Source organism: Taudactylus pleione, unplaced genomic scaffold (genome assembly GCF_031769625.1).
Source record: "Taudactylus pleione unplaced genomic scaffold, aTauple2 ptg000242l, whole genome shotgun sequence".
Taxonomy (NCBI): Eukaryota; Metazoa; Chordata; class Amphibia; order Anura; family Myobatrachidae; genus Taudactylus; species Taudactylus pleione.
Genome location: NW_028284644.1, coordinates 3,491,069 through 3,509,223, shown reverse-complemented (window position 1 = coordinate 3,509,223; position 18,155 = coordinate 3,491,069). Strand labels below are relative to the sequence as shown.

General features: G+C 42.6%; 1 protein-coding gene across 5 annotated transcripts in view; it reads left to right on the top strand.

The window, feature by feature from the left end:
• The window catches only part of LOC148516718 (zona pellucida sperm-binding protein 3 receptor-like), a 200,861-nt gene that overhangs the window by 116,852 nt on the left and 65,854 nt on the right, over positions 1 to 18,155 (top strand). For all 5 annotated transcript variants that reach the window (XM_088479634.1, XM_088479636.1, XM_088479632.1 and 2 more), the window contains one exon: positions 5,946 to 6,125. In XM_088479634.1, coding sequence (XP_088335760.1) covers positions 5,946 to 6,125 — 180 coding nt within the window. The remainder of the gene's footprint in view (positions 1 to 5,945; positions 6,126 to 18,155) is intronic.

Here is an 18,155-nt window from a genome sequence, read left to right as displayed (position 1 = left end):
ATCACATAGACAATGATAAGAAAAAATGAACACAGTGTGAATCAAAAACCACAATAATATCATTAAACACATTATCAAAAAATCTGCCTCATATAATAAGGGTTTCGGATCTTTAAATCAGAACAAAGAATCAAATATACACCAGTATATCCTTAGTGTGTCGAAACCTGTAGCGCACACAACCGGAAATATTGTTCGTTTCACAGTGAGAAGCATAATGGGAAATTATGCAAATGCCAACTAGTGAAGCATATGCATTATCGGTATAGAGAAAACCAAACATTACCATGTGTATAGCAAATCACAACGTGTAGAATAATTATCAGAGACTAGAATTATATATGCATTCCGCATTGTTAGAACATAAATAAGAGCATAAACAAATTATAATAATAAAGACTAACACCCATACTAATACTGGAGGTTGATCAGCTATATAAGGGTAAATAGCCATAATGAATATGTTACATAGTCAACAATTGGCAAAGAGAACAATTTCCTTATTTCAAATCATATTATATAAATAGGCACAGAATCAAGGAAGTGGACCAACAGATTATATAAAAATAAATGAAAAACTAGAACAAACAAAAATAAAATTATAAAAGCAATAAAATAACAAAAATAGTGCACCCCTTACAGGAATATATACACAGATGTAAGGGTTCATTCATACCCTTTGGCCAGACGGTGCACAGGTTGCTTGTAAGAGCAGCTTAGCTCGATTTCCTCATTGATTAGGTTGTAATATTCGGTCAGTCAGCATACATTTAAATTGTGTCAACTGGTGTTTCATCTCCACAAAGTGACATGCCAATGATTGATCAGAGTTAAATGAATAGATGATTGATGGCTCACTATTCGTTCTTCAGAGGGTTTAATTGTTTTCCCGACATAGATGATTAAAAATGGCATGTCAGTGTACAAATAACAAAATCAGAGTTATGCTATAGTCTGTGTTTAATATTAATTCTTCTCCCAGTAAGGAGGTGATGTTACCAGTGTAAGAATAACATAATTGTATATGATATATAGCCACAGGGATGCGGTTAATATACCTACGGTCGGGATGCCGGCTGCAGAAATCTTGGCGCTGGAATCACTATCAGCATCTGAAAGCCCCCCCCCGACATGCCTGGAGATGCCAACACCGGAATCCCACCAGCCTACATCCCAAACGTGGGGTAGGTGTTACCCAGGGGGGGAAGGGTTAGGTTTAGGCACCCCAGGGGGAGTTAGAATTTGGCTGCGGGAGGGGGAAGGTCAGGTTTAGGCTTCAGACAGGGGGCGTTAGGGTTAGGCACCACCTGTGAGAGGTTACGGTTAGGCACTAATGGGGAGGGTTAGTTTTAGGCACTTACCAGGATGCTAAGGGTGGGGGGGGGTCAGTGTTAGGGTACAGTAAAGGAGGGTTAGGGGGTGAATAGGGAAGGGGAACGCTACTTACCGTTCCCCTGTAGGGATTGTAGGCATCGGGATGCCGCAGTCAGTCTATTAACAGCCGGCAACCCAACTGTCGTGATATCATACCGATTCCCCACACTGGTCCTAGTAGCATCAGCTGTGAAATATGAAGCCATTTTCATTCTTAACAGATCACATGCTAGGGATATTGGACCTCATTCAGAGTCGGTCGTTGCAGCCGCACGGTCGTAAGGGAAAAGGGGCCGGATATGCAAATGATGCACTCGCAAGTTGCGTCCTTAAGATCAGATCGTTAGCTGGCCGACCAAGGGGAGGATACGACCGTAAGACAAAAAATACGCCCCCTTCTCGTACGCATTACACGTCATCTCTGGCCATATAAGGATTAATCGAGACCATCGGAACTGGTCGTAGAGCTTAAGGTTGACCATACCCTCTCTTAAGCACTACGATCAGGTCAGTGTACAAACCACCCATGTCCCGTGTGCCATGACACTACTTTGTTAATTATGCACTCCCATAAAACGCCGTTCGCATAATTTGGCACGCCTGCGTTCGGATCTCCACTCCCCCGTTTTCAAGCACCTTCCCCTGTTACCACCCACAAACGCCTCATTCTGTCACTCAAACTACCGACCTGGCTGTGTTCAAGGAGAGAGAAAATTTCTGATCGTAGCAGCTAGTTTGCGCATTGCGAACTTTACGCATGCGCAGTTTAGCGAACATCGGTGGCGTACGACCGTGCGGCCACAATGACCGCCTCTGAATGAGGTCCATTGTGTACTAGAGCATTTTGTGTCGATAAATGACCAGGTGAGCAATGCAAACAAACTATTTCAAATGTATTATATGCTTGTAATAAATGGTATACTTTTGGGAGAAAGCAGTATGACATTTAGCTTTAGGGTGCTGGTCAGTATTTTTTGTCTATTTTTTTCTGGTACAGTAGGTGACTTAAATGAGTGTTTGCTGTCTCAAGAGCCTTTAACAATACTGATACTGTGAGTACCACAGATCTCGCTCCAGCAGCATTGCCCATATGCTGCTTCTGACTCTAGATTTCAACGCAGAAGTAAAGAAACTGCCTCCCATCTGAAGTCTTAAAGATTCAATCTATGAAAAAACATTTTTTTTCTTTTTTAACATAACTTACTATAAAAAGCTGCTTGGTACTTTGTTTGTTTCTTCAAACTGATGATATACATTTATAAAAGATTGATAAACTGTAGGAATGGCCATCAACCATTGATGGTTAACAACCATTAATGGTTTTGCCAACAATGGCACAGATGTGATGTTTCTCCACCATTGATGGCTGAGAGAGAGTAATTTGCTTTTTCTTCTTGGCATAGGGGAATGGAGTTTAGCCTCCCAGCCCCGGCACTAAGCCCCCTTCCATGATTGAGCCGTTCCCCACAGCGAGGGATGTCAATCGATGGGTGCAAACCATGACTGGTTCGGATTCATACCATTGATGTTAAGCACTAATGGCATCATTGATGGTGACCATAGATGGTTAACCCACCAATGCCATCCTTTGATTCATACTTCTCCAGATTTTCCACATGCTTATCAATCATAGTCATATGGCATAGCAAAGGGCATTGGAAAACCCTTTTGAGCTCTGGTTTCACTGTGATATTTTCCCCCTTTTCTTCTCTCTGTCATCACATAATATGTTAAGGGGCATATGTCTGTGTACACATTTTTTATTGTTGGTATTGAATGTTTAAGTAAAACTGGACTTTTTTTCATCAACATTTTGTCTTTCTATATACATAGTAATAAATTATGTGCATGAATAATTATGTTCAATTCCCGTTAGACAGTGTAATTTGTTGGTACCAGTGGCGTATCTAGGGTATTTGGAACTCAGGGCAAGTTAAAAAATAGATGTGGTAACATGACACACACCACCATTTCTCGTCACTCTGGGAACATTCCTTTTCATTCCATATGCACCTTAATGCCCCAAGTAGTAGTGTCCTTCTTGCAATGCTACCTGTAGCAGTGCCCCTTATGCAATGTCCCCAGTAGCAATGCCCATTATGCAGTGCCCTCTGTAGTAGTGCCCCAATACAGTGCCACTTATGCAGTGCCCCTTATACAGTGCCCCCAGTAGTACCACTTATACAGTGCCACTAGTAGTGGTCCCCCTATGCAGTGCCCCCAGTAGTGATCCCCCCTATACAGTGCTCCCAGTAGTGCCCCCTATGCAGTGCCCCCAGTAGTGGTCCCCCCCTATGCAGTGCTCCCAGTAGTGCCCCTTATACAGTGCCCCCCAGTAGTGGTCCACCTTATGCAATGCTCCCAATAGTGCCCCTTATACAGTGCCCCCTGTAGTGGTCCCCCCTATGCAATTCCCCTTATACAGTGCCCAGTAGTAGTAGTACCCCCTATGCAGTGTCCCCAGTAGTAGTGCCTCTTATATAGTGCCCCCAGTAGTAGTCCCCCATATGCAGTGGCCCCAGTAGTGGTCCCCCCTATGCAGTGCCCCTTATATAGTGCCCCCAATAGTGGTTCCCCCTAAGCAGTACCCCCAGTAGTAGTCCCCCTATGCAGTGCCCTCGCAGTAGTGCCCTATATGTGTATGTGTATATATATATATATGTATATATATATATTATGGACAAAGACTCACACACACAAAAAAAAAACACAATACTTACCTGAATCACTATAAACACCAGAGAAATCTGGCGCTACACCTCTCAGATGATTTGGATAAAAACAATAATTCTGACTGCTGCCCAATAAATAAAAGGTGGGAAATATACACACCCACCAATCAAGATAAACAAGAGAGAAAAATAGTTCAAAAAGAGCTGTCAGATAACTGATTTTAATAGAAATTATTATAAAATATATTTATAGAAATATTACATAACAATTTTATCAACATAAAACAAATAAAAATCACATATCACTTATAACAATAATCAATCATGATTAGTATCTATACGTAAAAAATGGTAATAAAAAAGGAAAAAATACATTGGATACTCTATTGCTCAATAATTGTATCTTGTTAGTAATAACACAGTTGTTATTCTGTGTCCACTTATGTAAACAGATTGTATCCACAGTGTTTCTTTTAGTTGTCACATTTGGAAGTTCTTCATCTAGAATATTTTTTTAACAAGCTGAAAAGTACTGAAAGTCTCCAGTTAATAATATAGGTTCTTTTTCAGTTATTAATTTATTTTATGTGGAAAAACAGCATGTGGTAGATCATAAGTGTTCATATTATTTGTAATGTATATTTTCTTATATCCAAGTGACCATTTCCACAAATTGCGTAAATAGTATTGCAAGAGGTAGCCAAAAATAGGTGCAATCTGCTAAAGTCCTGTTTCTCCCACAATATTGCACTCAAACTACAGGGCTCGTAGGTAGTCAAAAAAATCAATTATCCCCTCTGCCACTTTTCATTTACAGCATATGTGGTGAGCAGCCGCAGGTTATTGGGAGGCATTGGTAGGTATTAAAACATGTATTATCTCACCACCGTTGATTCTCCTTTTAAAATACTATTTATGCAATTTGTGAAAATTGTCACTTTGATATAAGAAAATATACATTACAAATAATATGAACACTTATGATCTTCCACGTGCTGTTTTTCCAGATAAAACAAATTAATAATTGAATAAGAACCTATATTATTAATATAGCAAAACTTTCAGTACTATTCAGCTTGTTAAAAAAAAATTCTATATGAAGAACTTCCAAATGTGACAACTAAAAGATGCTGTTTACACAAGTGGATACAGAATAAAAACTGCGTTATTACTAACAAGATACAATTATTGAGCAACAGAGTATCCAATGTTTTTGTTTTCCGTTTTTATTACCATTTTTTACATATAACAATAATCAATCATGATTAGTATCTATAAGTGATATGTGATTTTTATTTATGTTTTATGTTGATATAATTGTTATGTAATATTTATATAACTCTATTTTATAATAATTTTTATTAAAATCAGTTATCTGACACGTTTTTTGAACTATTTTTCCTCTATTTTACTTACCTGAATCCCCGCTCCTGCGCCCGCCTCTGTCCTCCCAGGCCGGCCCGCTCTGCACTATGGGTGAAACGTTATGGTGTCATGACGTCTCTCCCATTACCCACTGCAAAACCTGGAAGATGGAGCTCATGAGTGAGCTCCAGCCTGGCTCCGGCAGTGGGCGCAGCAGCCAATGAGAGTACGTCTGACTTTCATTGGCTGCCAAAAGCAAACACACTGCCACCGGGTAATACAAGTGTACTAGCCAGCGGCGGTGTTTGTTACTGTGTAGTGCGGTCCACACTACACTGACCAGTGTCCTGGACCGTGGCGCCGCCGGTTTTGATGTCACCCAGGGCGCCGCCGGTTTGATTCCCCCTAGATACGCTACTGGTTGGTAGATCAGCGAAGTACAATGCTTCTGAAACAGGAAGTACTCCTATTATGTTAGAATCCTTAATTGTGTTTTATGATTTGTAATCACCTTTTTTCCTCACTCTTTCGTAGCGGTTAAATGCTCTGATCCATATGTTCCAAATTCAGCGAGGTTGTCAGGATTTATTGGTCCCTATTATCTAAATTCTGCTGTGAGATTTGAGTGTGTGAACGGTTACGCCTTAAATGGATCCATTGCCATCACTTGCAAGATTACCAGTCAGTGGGAGCCTGAAGTCCCAGAATGTCTAAGTAAGTATTTCTTATTGTTTATATATATAAATCATGTTGTTGACCCGTTATGGCTGTTTATGATAGCTATCCATGTACTGTATGTGTGATCCGTGAACATATGAATAGAAGATTTTGAAGGAAACTGAGAAATCAGTCTACAGCAGGTTACTTATTGCTTATGCAGGGACAGTCTCTTTGTGTACATTAAAGAATTACATTATTGAAATATTTAGACAGTAAGTTTCCTCTCGGTTTTGTGAAGACTCCATTGTCTATATACTAATGATGTGTCTCTCCAGTTTCGTCTTGGAGTGGTCTTCTGTCTATCCGAGTGCACACTGCCCACCGTTAAGCTGGGTACACACTATACAATGTATCATACAATATATAGGTCTGACACGGATTGGAATGCTATATCATACACATTGTATAGTATGTATGTCCGATCCATTGTTTCCAAAGGTGGTTCATTACATCATTCCATCTGCTGTCCTGCGCAGTGCTGTTACTTGCAGCATGTAACAATACATTGTGTAGTCGTACTCCGGAACGTGCATTGCATACGGCGTGCGCAATGTATCGTTACATAAGTTGCCGCATCGCTGGGTTGCACCATCATATGATGTGTACCCAGCTTTATGCAGTAGCTGACATAATACTCAGCAGTAGCAGAGTATTTATGTACATGGCGATTATCATGTCATCAAGATGACTCCAGGAGCTACAAAAACGGCAACATGCAGTCATAATGACCATTTTAAAATAGCAATAGTAAGGTACAGCATTTGAATAGGGTCTGACCACCTATTTAGACTTCATTTGCTGCTCATCCTGTAATTTTTTTTTAGCCAATGAGAGCAACAGAATGTTTCTAGCAGCAGGTTATGTGTGTTGATCTTGTAGAAGGCAGTGACGTCAACTCGTATGATTGTGTATTTGAAGACAGGGCTGATATTACAGGGTATTAACTTAATGTAAGGATTAGTAATTAGCTATTGGGGTGGTGGTCACGGGTCGAGTCCTGGATGCCAGCAATCGGGATCCCTGTGGTCAGAATCCCGACGCTGGTATCCCTTCAGGGATTAGGATACCGACACCTGTCCATAAGTATTCTAACCCTACTCCTACCCCTAAACCTAACACTTCCCCCCCCACAGAATAAACCTAACCCCCCTCTAGTGCCTCGCCCTAACCCTCCCCCCCAGGTGCCTCACCCCCTAGTACCTAACCCCAATACTTGCCTTCAGGATGCTAGCGCCGGCATTCTGACTGGTGTCGGAATTCTGAGCACCAGCTTCCAGACAGACGAGATTTAAACTATATCCCGGTGGTAACAATAGGTGTCAGGCGGTATTTGAAAGTGACTGCTAGGCCACAGTTTTTAACCAGGATGCCAGTTTATTGATAACAGCAGGGTAACAGGTAATAGAGATACCACAGCAGTATCAGCTGTAAGCAAAATAGTGGTATTGCAAGGGTTAACAGAAATATTTAGGTGTCTCACCTCAGTACTGTTTCTGCACAGTACTGTGACACTACACAGTAAAGATGGCGCCTCCCGCTGACTGGATGCTAGTGCCCAGCATGTGTGATAGAGAGAGATGTGCTGAACTGCACTGCTCTCTAGCAAGTATAGTATAGGTAGGAACAGACAATTTGGAAGTGGAGACTGAGGGCCTGATTCACTACGGATGGCAATATTGCTTATACGCATGCATCGCAGTTGCTAATATCAGCTTTGCTATTTAAAAGTGTGCATCCACATTGCGAACGCAGTCAGATATAAGGATGCCCACTTCCCCTTACTCACATCCATATACTAGGGCAACATAGCGAAACAATCAGTAACATCCAGTAACATCGGACCCATATGCACACTTGCACAAGCCCTGACCTTACTCAGAAATTGCTAACTGCCACGCACGCTATCAGTGCTATGGCTGCTTATGGCCACGCAATGGTTAATTTATGCACGCCCCTGCAACGATGTTGAAACGTACTGGCACGTCTGCGTTCGCCCGACCACCCCCCCCCCCGCCACCATCCACAAATGGCACTTCTTGTCAATCATTCTACTCTGGGTCTGCGTAGCCTATGCAAACACAGGGCCTGATTCAGAGCCGCTCGTAAGCGGCCGCTCGTTCGTTCCGAGCGATGTTAGCCCAACTGCGCATGCGTACGGATCATTATACGCATGCGCTAACCAGTCAGTGCGGCCGAAATTCATGTGCTCGCAAAACAGCGAATGCCTGCTATTTTGAGTGACAGAAAGAGGCGTATGTGGGTGGTAACAGGGGAAGGTGCTTGAAAATGGGGAGTGGAAATCAGAACGCAGGCGTGCTTAAAGGTCAATACGGGCGTTTTATGGGTGTGCATATTTAAAACAGCAGCGTCATTGACCACGTCACTGGGTTATTTTATAGTCAGAACTGCTCGCAAAATTGTGGTAGCAAACACCAACCCCAAGAATAGCGAGCAGTTCATACCCTTGTCGATGTACTCAATTAATCTAATAAATAGCGGACATGACGTAGGATGCGAGCGGCCAGGGGGCGTATTTTTCCACAAAAACGAACGCAAGTTTTGTTCGCTCGTTCAGACATAGAGGTGTGACCAGACCGCAAACAGCGAACGGTTCATTTGAATAGCCACCCCTTGTTTTAGAACGAACGACCGCAAATAGCGAGTGGCTCTGAATGAGGGCCACAGTTTCCATCACAATTGCTAGATTGCGCACTGCCATGCATACGCAGAACGCAACAATCGATCGATTGCTTGTGTATTAGCAACTGCGTTCTTTGCTGAATCAGGCCCTGAGTACCTGATTCTGAGTCACATACAATGCCAATATTTGCACAAATTGTCATTGTTTTAAACTGCGCATGTGTCTGTCGCTAAAAAGTCACACAGATCATTTATTTCATAGTGTGTACGCACAGTGGCGCAGTTGCAATTGAGGTGCATGTGCGCAGAAGTGTATTGAAAATGTACTGGACATACCTGGACAGTAACTAAGAGGTGGCTATTCAGATACATGGAAGTGTACAGTCTTATGGGCATGTTATGGGAGTATCGCAAACATGTTGCAGAAGTGGTTGCGAATTCAATTGCTTAATTGCTTGCATTGGAAGCCATACTCTAACAGAAACTTTGCACATAGCATGGGGTAGGTCCAAGTTTCCATGGTGCATCCGATGGTAGTGGGCGTCTCAGTCCATTCACATTCAAAAGTACACCAGGAAAGTGCTGATACTAGCATTAGCATAAAGTCGCAGACACAATTACAGCAAAAGACGCTAAAGCAATTGCAGCAGCTTGCAACTTTGAATAAGCCCTTGAGAGCGTACAGAGCATGGTCCCACTACTCACCATCATGGAGCAGTGATGAGAGGATCCTGTCACACTGATGCAGGAATATTATAATGTTAAGACAGCTATGTGTAAATATAACAGTTAACGTAAACATCTTACTGCAAAGGGGACTTTGAGGTAGATACTTTTAATATTAGTGTTATTTTCAAGCAAGACTCTTCTAATTGGTATAAATGTTATTCGCTATCAGTTGTTCCAGTGCTATTAGTGTACTCTGTAATTGCATGATCACCAACAATATTTTCAAACCTAATGGTTTCCGTACAACTCTGATGTTTGAAGATATGCGCAGGATCTATACTGCTCATGTGCAGATCTCCTTCTGCAAGCTTACTTGCAGTGCCGGACTGACAGGCTGCCGCCGTTTGGGAGCGTAGCAGGAGCAGCATAAGGCAGCGTCCCAGAAAACGGGTCGGACACTCCCCTGCGAGCTGAAGCCATTGGCCGCGTCCTTGTACGCAGCTTCACTGACTTCAGCTGCATAAAAACACTGGCCATCTTGAGTAAACTGAAGGTTATTCAGATGACCGATGTTCACACAGAGTGATCTGATGCAGCGTCCTCGTAATGCTTGTTGTTGCATTTTTTGTTATTGATTTTATAAAAAATCTAATAGAAATTAAGTTTAAAATTACTTATACAAAATACGAATTGTTGACATATATTGGGAACATTAGTGTCCCATCAAGTGAGTTTTATGTTTTTTTCTTTCAGTACTCTCCCTTTTTTCGATACTATCCATTACATCTTAGCATTGCCCTCTACCCTATCTGTCTCATAGTCCAATGATGTGATTACTGCCACCATTGGATTTATTTAATACTGCTGCTTGCCACCAATGCACATGACAACATGTGCATTCAGGTCACATGCATTTTACGTTTACTATACAGTTATTGATTCTTACAATTGTTCACATGCTCAGTGAGCGATTTCTAAATTATTATAAAATTTACACTTCTATCTCTCACTTCATTTATATATACACCTCTCCTCGAATGTCTGTACATAATTTATTTGAGTTTACATAGCATTCTGTTGTATATCTGTTTCATTTTTGGCACCTATATTTCCATTTCTGTTTTTTGCCTTGCAATAATGAATTAAATTTGGGCTTTTCTGACCATTAGAAGGCCCTAGCCCTCAATAACTGGGTTATTGCCTGAATGAGTGGGCTGGTGGCCCATATTGTAAAACAAAGACACTTATTTTTATCTTAAGGTTTACTGTATTTCCAGAACATAGTGCTATGCTGAATGTCTAAAGGCCCCCATACACATTGCGATTCAAATTTGATAAGATGAGTTGTACGATTGCCCTTGAAATTCTTCCCTTGAAATTTTTCATAAGATGTGGTCAAATGGTGTACGATTGATCATTACGATCATAGGATAAGATGCATAGAAGTGTATCACATTGTACTCAAAAGATCGTATATCTCTCTGCAAAAGCATCTGATTTGCGATCCAACTAGACGACGGCGGGGCACCGCATCGGGGTCGCAGAACACACAAAATATACTTATTTTAACACGATTGGTCTGTCCAACATGTCGTAACTGGCCATATTGTGTAAAAAAATCGTCCCGTGTATGGGCACCTTTAGTGGAGGACAGCTTCTGTGGAAGGGAATTTTCCTAAGGACTCAGTTGGACAACGTAACCGTAGTGGCATACATTAATCATTGAGCAGGCACAAAAAGTCCCTGCTGATGAAGAAAATCAGCACGATCGTGCTCTGGGAATAGCTTTCTAAATCCAAAAAAGAGAACAAGGAATCAGTTTCAAATAGGTGCACTCATACCCCCACTACTATAATCTTTTTAAAACCAGTTCTTTATTAGATATACATTAAAACATTTCTCTTTTTTTAGATATTGGCATATACAATTGAAGCAGTGGGTGACACCTACAATTCACTTATGGGCATAAAACTTACCCTATAGGTTGAATATTATCTGTAACATTCCCCTTGTGTTATTTGTATCTATTTAAAGCTTGGTGCGGGATTTCTGGTCTCTGTCAAATAATATCTTTCGTCTATACTGCCTTTAACTGGTACGGCATACACTGGTAGGGGTAAACAGATTATCTCAATACTGACCATAAACTGGTAGGGGTAAACAGATTACCTCAAGAGACACATTCTGCATCCCGGAGATTGGTCCCTTAATACAGAAATCTTTTGCGGAGAAATAGGGTCAGCCAAACATGGTTAAATGATAAAATGATGAGACTCTGCTCAAGGACCAGGTACCTGCATTGCATTACTTATAGACACTATGATAGTTCCTTGGGAATTTTATCTATTCCCTCTGATGATGATGCTACTGTACATTCTCAAAAAAAGAGAGAAGGACTTTCGCTGTAACTGGTAGCACTGTTCTGCCTAAACTGTTCAGTTTGTTGTGTAGTTTTCCTCTAAGTTTGGAACAAAGGGACTGTTTTACCATCAGGGATTAATGCAACAAAGGTAACTGTCTGGCAGTTGAAGCACTGATCTTAAGAAAAAGGGGTACTCTGATGCAGTGGTTGAGACTATGCTTGGAGATAGAAATTCTATCTTGACATGGAATTGTCATCGGTTCTGGAAGACTTAAGTCTCTTGGTGTGAAGCAAAGTAGCTTCCAAATAAATGTTTCCAGCTTGCCTGGCTACTTATATTTTTGTAGGATTGTTTGGAAAAAGGGTTAAAACTAAATTCCTTAAAATTTCAGATTTGTTCTTTCTCTGTAATTTCCAGAAGAAGGTTGCACATATACCTGAGTTGCAGACATTTTTCTACAGGGTGTGATGCATTTTTGACCACTAGACAGTCCTCCACTACTACCTTAAGATTTGATTTTGTTGGTAAATGTTCTTCAGCACTCTCATTTTGAACAACAAGACTCTGTGGACATGAAGTTTCTTAACTGAAGACTGTTGCTACATCTAGTGTTGTAGGTGGGAGCTCCGTCTTGCAGATCTTCTTAGGTTTTATGAGGATATGATTGCTATGTCTTTTTTAAGCTTAATCTAAACCAGGGTATTGTAATTCCGACACATTGGGTAAGGGAAGTAGTTGGGATTCTGGGCCTGATTCAGACTCGCTCGCGAGCGCTGAGCGCTCGCAAGCGGGTCGATGTTGCCCAAGTGTGCATGCTCCGTCGTGCGCATGCGCGAGACCCGAATAACGACGGCCAAGCCCCTTTGGTGGGCGTGCCGGGGGCGTGGCTGCCCAGACGGAGGCGTTCCCATGGGAACGCCTACCGTCTGAGGCCGGCCCCACTGCCATCACTAGTGATATCAGTGGGAGTGCTTTTGGCTCTGATAGAGTAGGCCACAAGTGTCTCGTCGCAAGCCCGATGGTCGCGATGGTATTGACCATCGCGACCATCATTTTGGCCGCTCGCTGTAGCTGTGGGTGGTCACCCACAGATATGCGAGAGGCCAGGTGGCCGCTCCAAAAAGTAGGAGGGACGGCCCTGATTCAGAGCGAGCGCTCTGTCAGAGCGTCCGGCTCTGAATCAGGGCCTCTGTCAATGACCATACTGATGAATCCTGATGGGGAGGGTTAGGGTTAGGCTGCGGTAGGGGACAGTTAGGCTTAGGCTGCCAATGGAGACTGTTAGGGTTAGGCTGCAGGAGGGGTGGGTTAGAATACTTGCCAAAATTCATCTGGATTTTGACCTTCAGAATTCCGCTGCCGGCATTGTGACCGTCAAGAGGGTTGCCATTGGGATATTGTACTCAACCCATGGGTAACAGTCTATGGAGGAAGAGGGATCTCTTCACTCATTAATGTTTTTAGGGCATTGCAGATATGTCAATAGAACATGTGAATTTTAGGAAAACAGATGGTCTATGATGCCTACAAAAGAGGTTAGCCTGCCTCAAAATGTGTGGGGAAATCTGTTTCTAAAGGTGCGTGTCCACTTACAGACATAGAAACGAGTGCACGATTACGACATTGTAATCGTGCAATAGTTTCACAGTCTGTGCTGTACCTACAGTGAACGTTCAGTTGTTCAGTGTAGGCTCATCAATCATCCCAGAACATAGGTAACCTGACGGCGTAATCAGGTTGACCAGCATGTTCAGGCGATGATAGATGTCAAAAACGACCAGCGGGCGCGCGCATCGCTGGTCGTCTTCACCATTTACATGGCCGACTTGCAACCGATTAACAAATGATTGAACGATAACGATGTTGTTATCGTTCAATCGGCCTGTTTAATCGCTAAGTGGATACTCACCTTTACATTGTAAGATACATTCTACCAGATCAATAAGTGCTTCATGTGTGGTGTGATCCAGTGCTTCAGGTGAGCAACTGTGTCTGGCAGACAAATTTTCTTCAGTTTATACTTTTAAGAAAAGCTACAAGTTTGCTGCTGCAAACATCAGAGTGCCTTTATTGTAGAAAATTTAATTCTTCTTTTCTTTGAACTTTAAGTGCCACTTGATTACACTCTCTTATTTTGGCTTTTTAAGTTTACCAAAGTTCCTTTATTTTTTCGAGATGTGGTATATATTTCTCTCTAGGTTAGTTTATCTGTTTTTGTCCTCTTGGGCTTGGTAAGAAAAATAACAGGATAGGGAAAGCAAAGACATGGATATTTTTAAAGTGACAAAGTTCTAAAGGAGTCTCTATATTCCATGGTCTAGTGTCCCCAATGCATACAAAGTAAAGTATTTAACATAAGTGTAAAAACCACATTGTTGAACACTGTAATCACACTTAATAATTCTGTCAATTATTTTAAAGTAATTTATAGTCAATAAATGAAGCAGATTTAACTAGCAGTAAAAACTTTGGGCCTGATTCAGAGCCGCTCGTAAGCGGCCGCTCGTTCGCTCCGAGCGATGTTTGCACATCTGCGCATGTGTATGGGTCGTAATGCGCATGCGCCAACCAGTCATTGCGGTCGGAAATCGTGTGTTCGCAAAATAGCGAGTGACTGCTAATTTGAGTGACAGGATGAGGCGTTTGTGGGTGGTAACACTTGAAAACGGGGAGTGGAGATCCGAACGCAGGCGTGCCAAACGGTCAAAACGGGCGTTTTAAGGGTGTGCATAATTAACAAAGCAGCGTCATCGGCCACATCACTTGGTTGTCTCTTAGCCTGAACTGTTCGCATGATTGCGGTAGGAAAATCCTACCACAAGCACTGTGAGCAGTTCAGACGCCTTTCGATGTACTCGATTAATCTAATAAATAGCGGAAATGACGTATGATGCGAACGGCCAGGGGGCGTTTTTACAAAATAGCGAGCGCATATTTCGTTCGCTCGCTCAGACATACAGGCGTCAACAGACCGCAAAGAGCGAGCGCTCTATTTAAATATCCGGCCCCTTTTTCTGAACAAGCGAGCGCAAATAGCGTCCGGCTCTGAATCAGGCCCTTTGTTTCAACAAATATAATTTCATTTTGCTTTAAAAAAAAAATCAAACAGTTGTATAAAATCCATTGTTTGTCACAGGGCGAACAGCACCCATCTGATGATGCCTGCCATTCAGGTTAACCCTTATTTTAATTTCTTAAATACATCATGTTGTATTTATTTGAGATTAACACTTTCACATTTTTATTTCTTCTTCGGGAGTTCATAGGGACCCACAGCGATTCCATGGTGATATTATGGTTGGAAGACCAGGCACCAAACAGTTAAAGCTTCTGCTCCCAGAATGCCCTGGGTCCTTCCCCATATATATGCTGCCCCTAGCCATAGTACTTCAGTTGTTTGTTTGGTGTGGCAAGATCAAGACGCACCTTTGTAACAGGAGGACTGCTTAGAGGAGCCCTAAGCTTTCATTTTATGTTTTATCGTATGTTTTATTTTATGTTTTATGGTATGATTTTCAATTGAAAGCGTCTGAATTAAGTGGGGTGTGGATCATTAGGTCTGCAGTAAATAGACAATGTTTGGGTAGACAATGGAAGATAGACAGGCAATAGGTCGTCAGGGACTGAATGTCGACAGGTCTGAAGGTCGATAGGTACTGAAGGTCGACATGGTCATTAGGTCGACCCACATATGGTCGACATATGTTTTTTTTGTTTTCTATCAAGCCCTAATCTTTACCCTAGCACTCCCCTTGGTGCCTAACCCTAACCGTCGGGGTAGGTTCCTGACCCTAACCGTCCCTTCTAGTGCCTAAATGTCCGGTAAGTGCCTAACACTAACCTTCCCTCCTGGTGCCTAACCATTGCAGTAAGTGCCTAACCCTAACCCTCTGGTAAGTGCCTGACCCTGATCCTAAGAAAAAAAAAGTGTCGGCCATATGTGTGTCGATCATATGTTTGTCGACATAATGACCATGTCGACCTTCAGTACCTGTCGACCTTTTTACTAGTCGATCTTTAGTGTGTGGACCGTTAGCGTGTTGACCTTTAGTGTGTCGGCCTTTAGTGTGTCAACATTCAGACTCTGTCGTCCTTCAGTCCCTGTCGACCTATTGCTTGTCTATATTCTATTGTCTAACCAAACATTGTCCATCTATTTACTGTAGACCTAATGACCAGATCCCAATTAAGACGCACGTACTGCGGCTCCATCTACCTCTGCCGGGCCGACACATCAGTAATTGTGCTGGTGATTACGGCGGGTTGCGGTTAAGCATAGCTAGCAGCAATGCTGCGACCTGGACTGCACCGGATGTTCGGAGATGGCAGGTAAGGCGATTCCTCGCTTACGAGGAATCGCGCATGGCAGTCCTTGCTTTTGGTGTGAAAGATGCACCAGAAGCCGCTGCTGTCAGGGCCCGGGATTGTCCTCACTATGCCAGCCGGGGCCTTATTGTCTGACGCCAGGAATGGCAGCAGACTCTATCTGCTGCCACGAGGCCAGCGTACCTGGCTGGTTAACATAGCTTAGGGGAGGTAAGCGCCTTTCTTCCACGTGTATGAGACACTCACAGTCCACACTCGTAGTGTAGTGGTTGGTCTCAGGAGGGTCTGGGTCAGTCTCCCTGTATACCTCTCCCACTCTCCCATGGTTAAGGTATATGGTGCTCTATGTCCTACCATTCCTTTGCGTTGCGGTAGTTGATTTAGAGCCGATTGTTATTATATTACATATGCATTGTATGTGACTGTTTGCTAGCTGCTGATTGACACTGTCTTTTATTTCTAATTCTGTCGATTGTAACTATCACTGTTTTCTCTCCATCCTCTTGGGGTGGAGGTTTCTTTCTGAGTACTTCATATTCATTAAGATTTCGTGAAGACTGTCACATAACATTGCAATTATTGCCTTTACTTTGAACATGTCAAAATAAAAAAGGGAAACAGGCTTATGTGTCCTCTCAGGAAGAAAAGAATGGTTTGTGTTGTCTGGTATAAAGAGCCATCTCACCGGTCCAATTTACCTGTCCCTGGACAAGAGCCATCTTGGGTTGCCTCTATTTCCCAGGTTATGATGAAGGTTATGGATCATGTGGCTGCTCCCACAATGTCTCCTTGGATGGGGTGTCCACAGTATGCTATGTTGGCACCTCCTATGCATCCTTCATCAAAGGACGTTCATGGCCATTCTAGTCAAAGTATGGCATCTTCTAAATATTGATAACAGACTGGTAGTGACCAAAGCGCCTTAGCGCAAGTTATCTTTCTATCAGTCTGCCCAACATATGGATTTCAGACTCATCATCAGGGGAATCAGATGATGCACAGGGTTCCTCTCCAGGATCTAGTTCTGGGGAAAAGGATCATACGTCCACGATGGATGTTCCCTCTTTGGTGAGGGCGGTTAGATCAGTCCTAGATATTCAGGATGATGAACCAGCTCATAATAAGCAGGCTCCAATGTTTAATCACCCCCGGAAGGTGGTCAAAACTGAGTTACCTGTTTCTGAACAGCTTACAGAGCTTATCGAGGGGGCATGGGGTATCCCTGATAAACGATTTTATGTGAATAAAAGAACAACATCATTGTATCCGTTCCCACCTTCTTTATGTACTAAGTGGGAGGTACATCCTGATGCTCATGTAGCATTTCTGATTAAATGTGTTACATTGCCTATTCCATCAGCGTCTTCGCTGAAGGATTCCACAGATAAAAAGATTGAAGCCTGTCTTAAAGCAATATTTTCGTCAACTGGAGTGGTTGCTCGTCCAGCTATGGCTGGAGCCTGGGTAGCCAAAGCTGTTGAAGAATGGATTGGGGCATTGGAAGGTTGGCTACCAAATGGTACCAGAGAACAGATGATGAATATCTCCCACATAGGGGAAGCACACCTTCTTGTCCTACTGTACCTCCCAAAATTCTGATCCTGGCCTTCCCAGTCACATATTTCCACAGGAGTTACCAGAGATCCCATGTCCGTTGGTTGGAACAAAACGTTCTCGCAGCAAAAAGAAGAATCGGCGAAAGTCTTGAACTATCTCCTTTGTTGTCTTTCCACTCCAAGTACCCCAACAAATTGAGAATTGGGAAGATGTCTGAAGAAAGTTTTTTTTTTTTTTGGTGTCCGGAGTCCACCCTTAAAGAGGAGGGTACTGTCATGACCATGTCTAGTTTTCACCTTTTGCCTGATGACTTACCACTGTCAGCTATCTCCATGGATCTTTGTGTGTAATTTGCTGGAGGATTTGTTCTGATCATGCTGCTGCAGCACTTCTCTATGCATTCCTTCCACAGTGATTATTTCACCTGGGTCCTTTCCTGTCTGTGAACACTGCTAGCCCTGATTGGAAT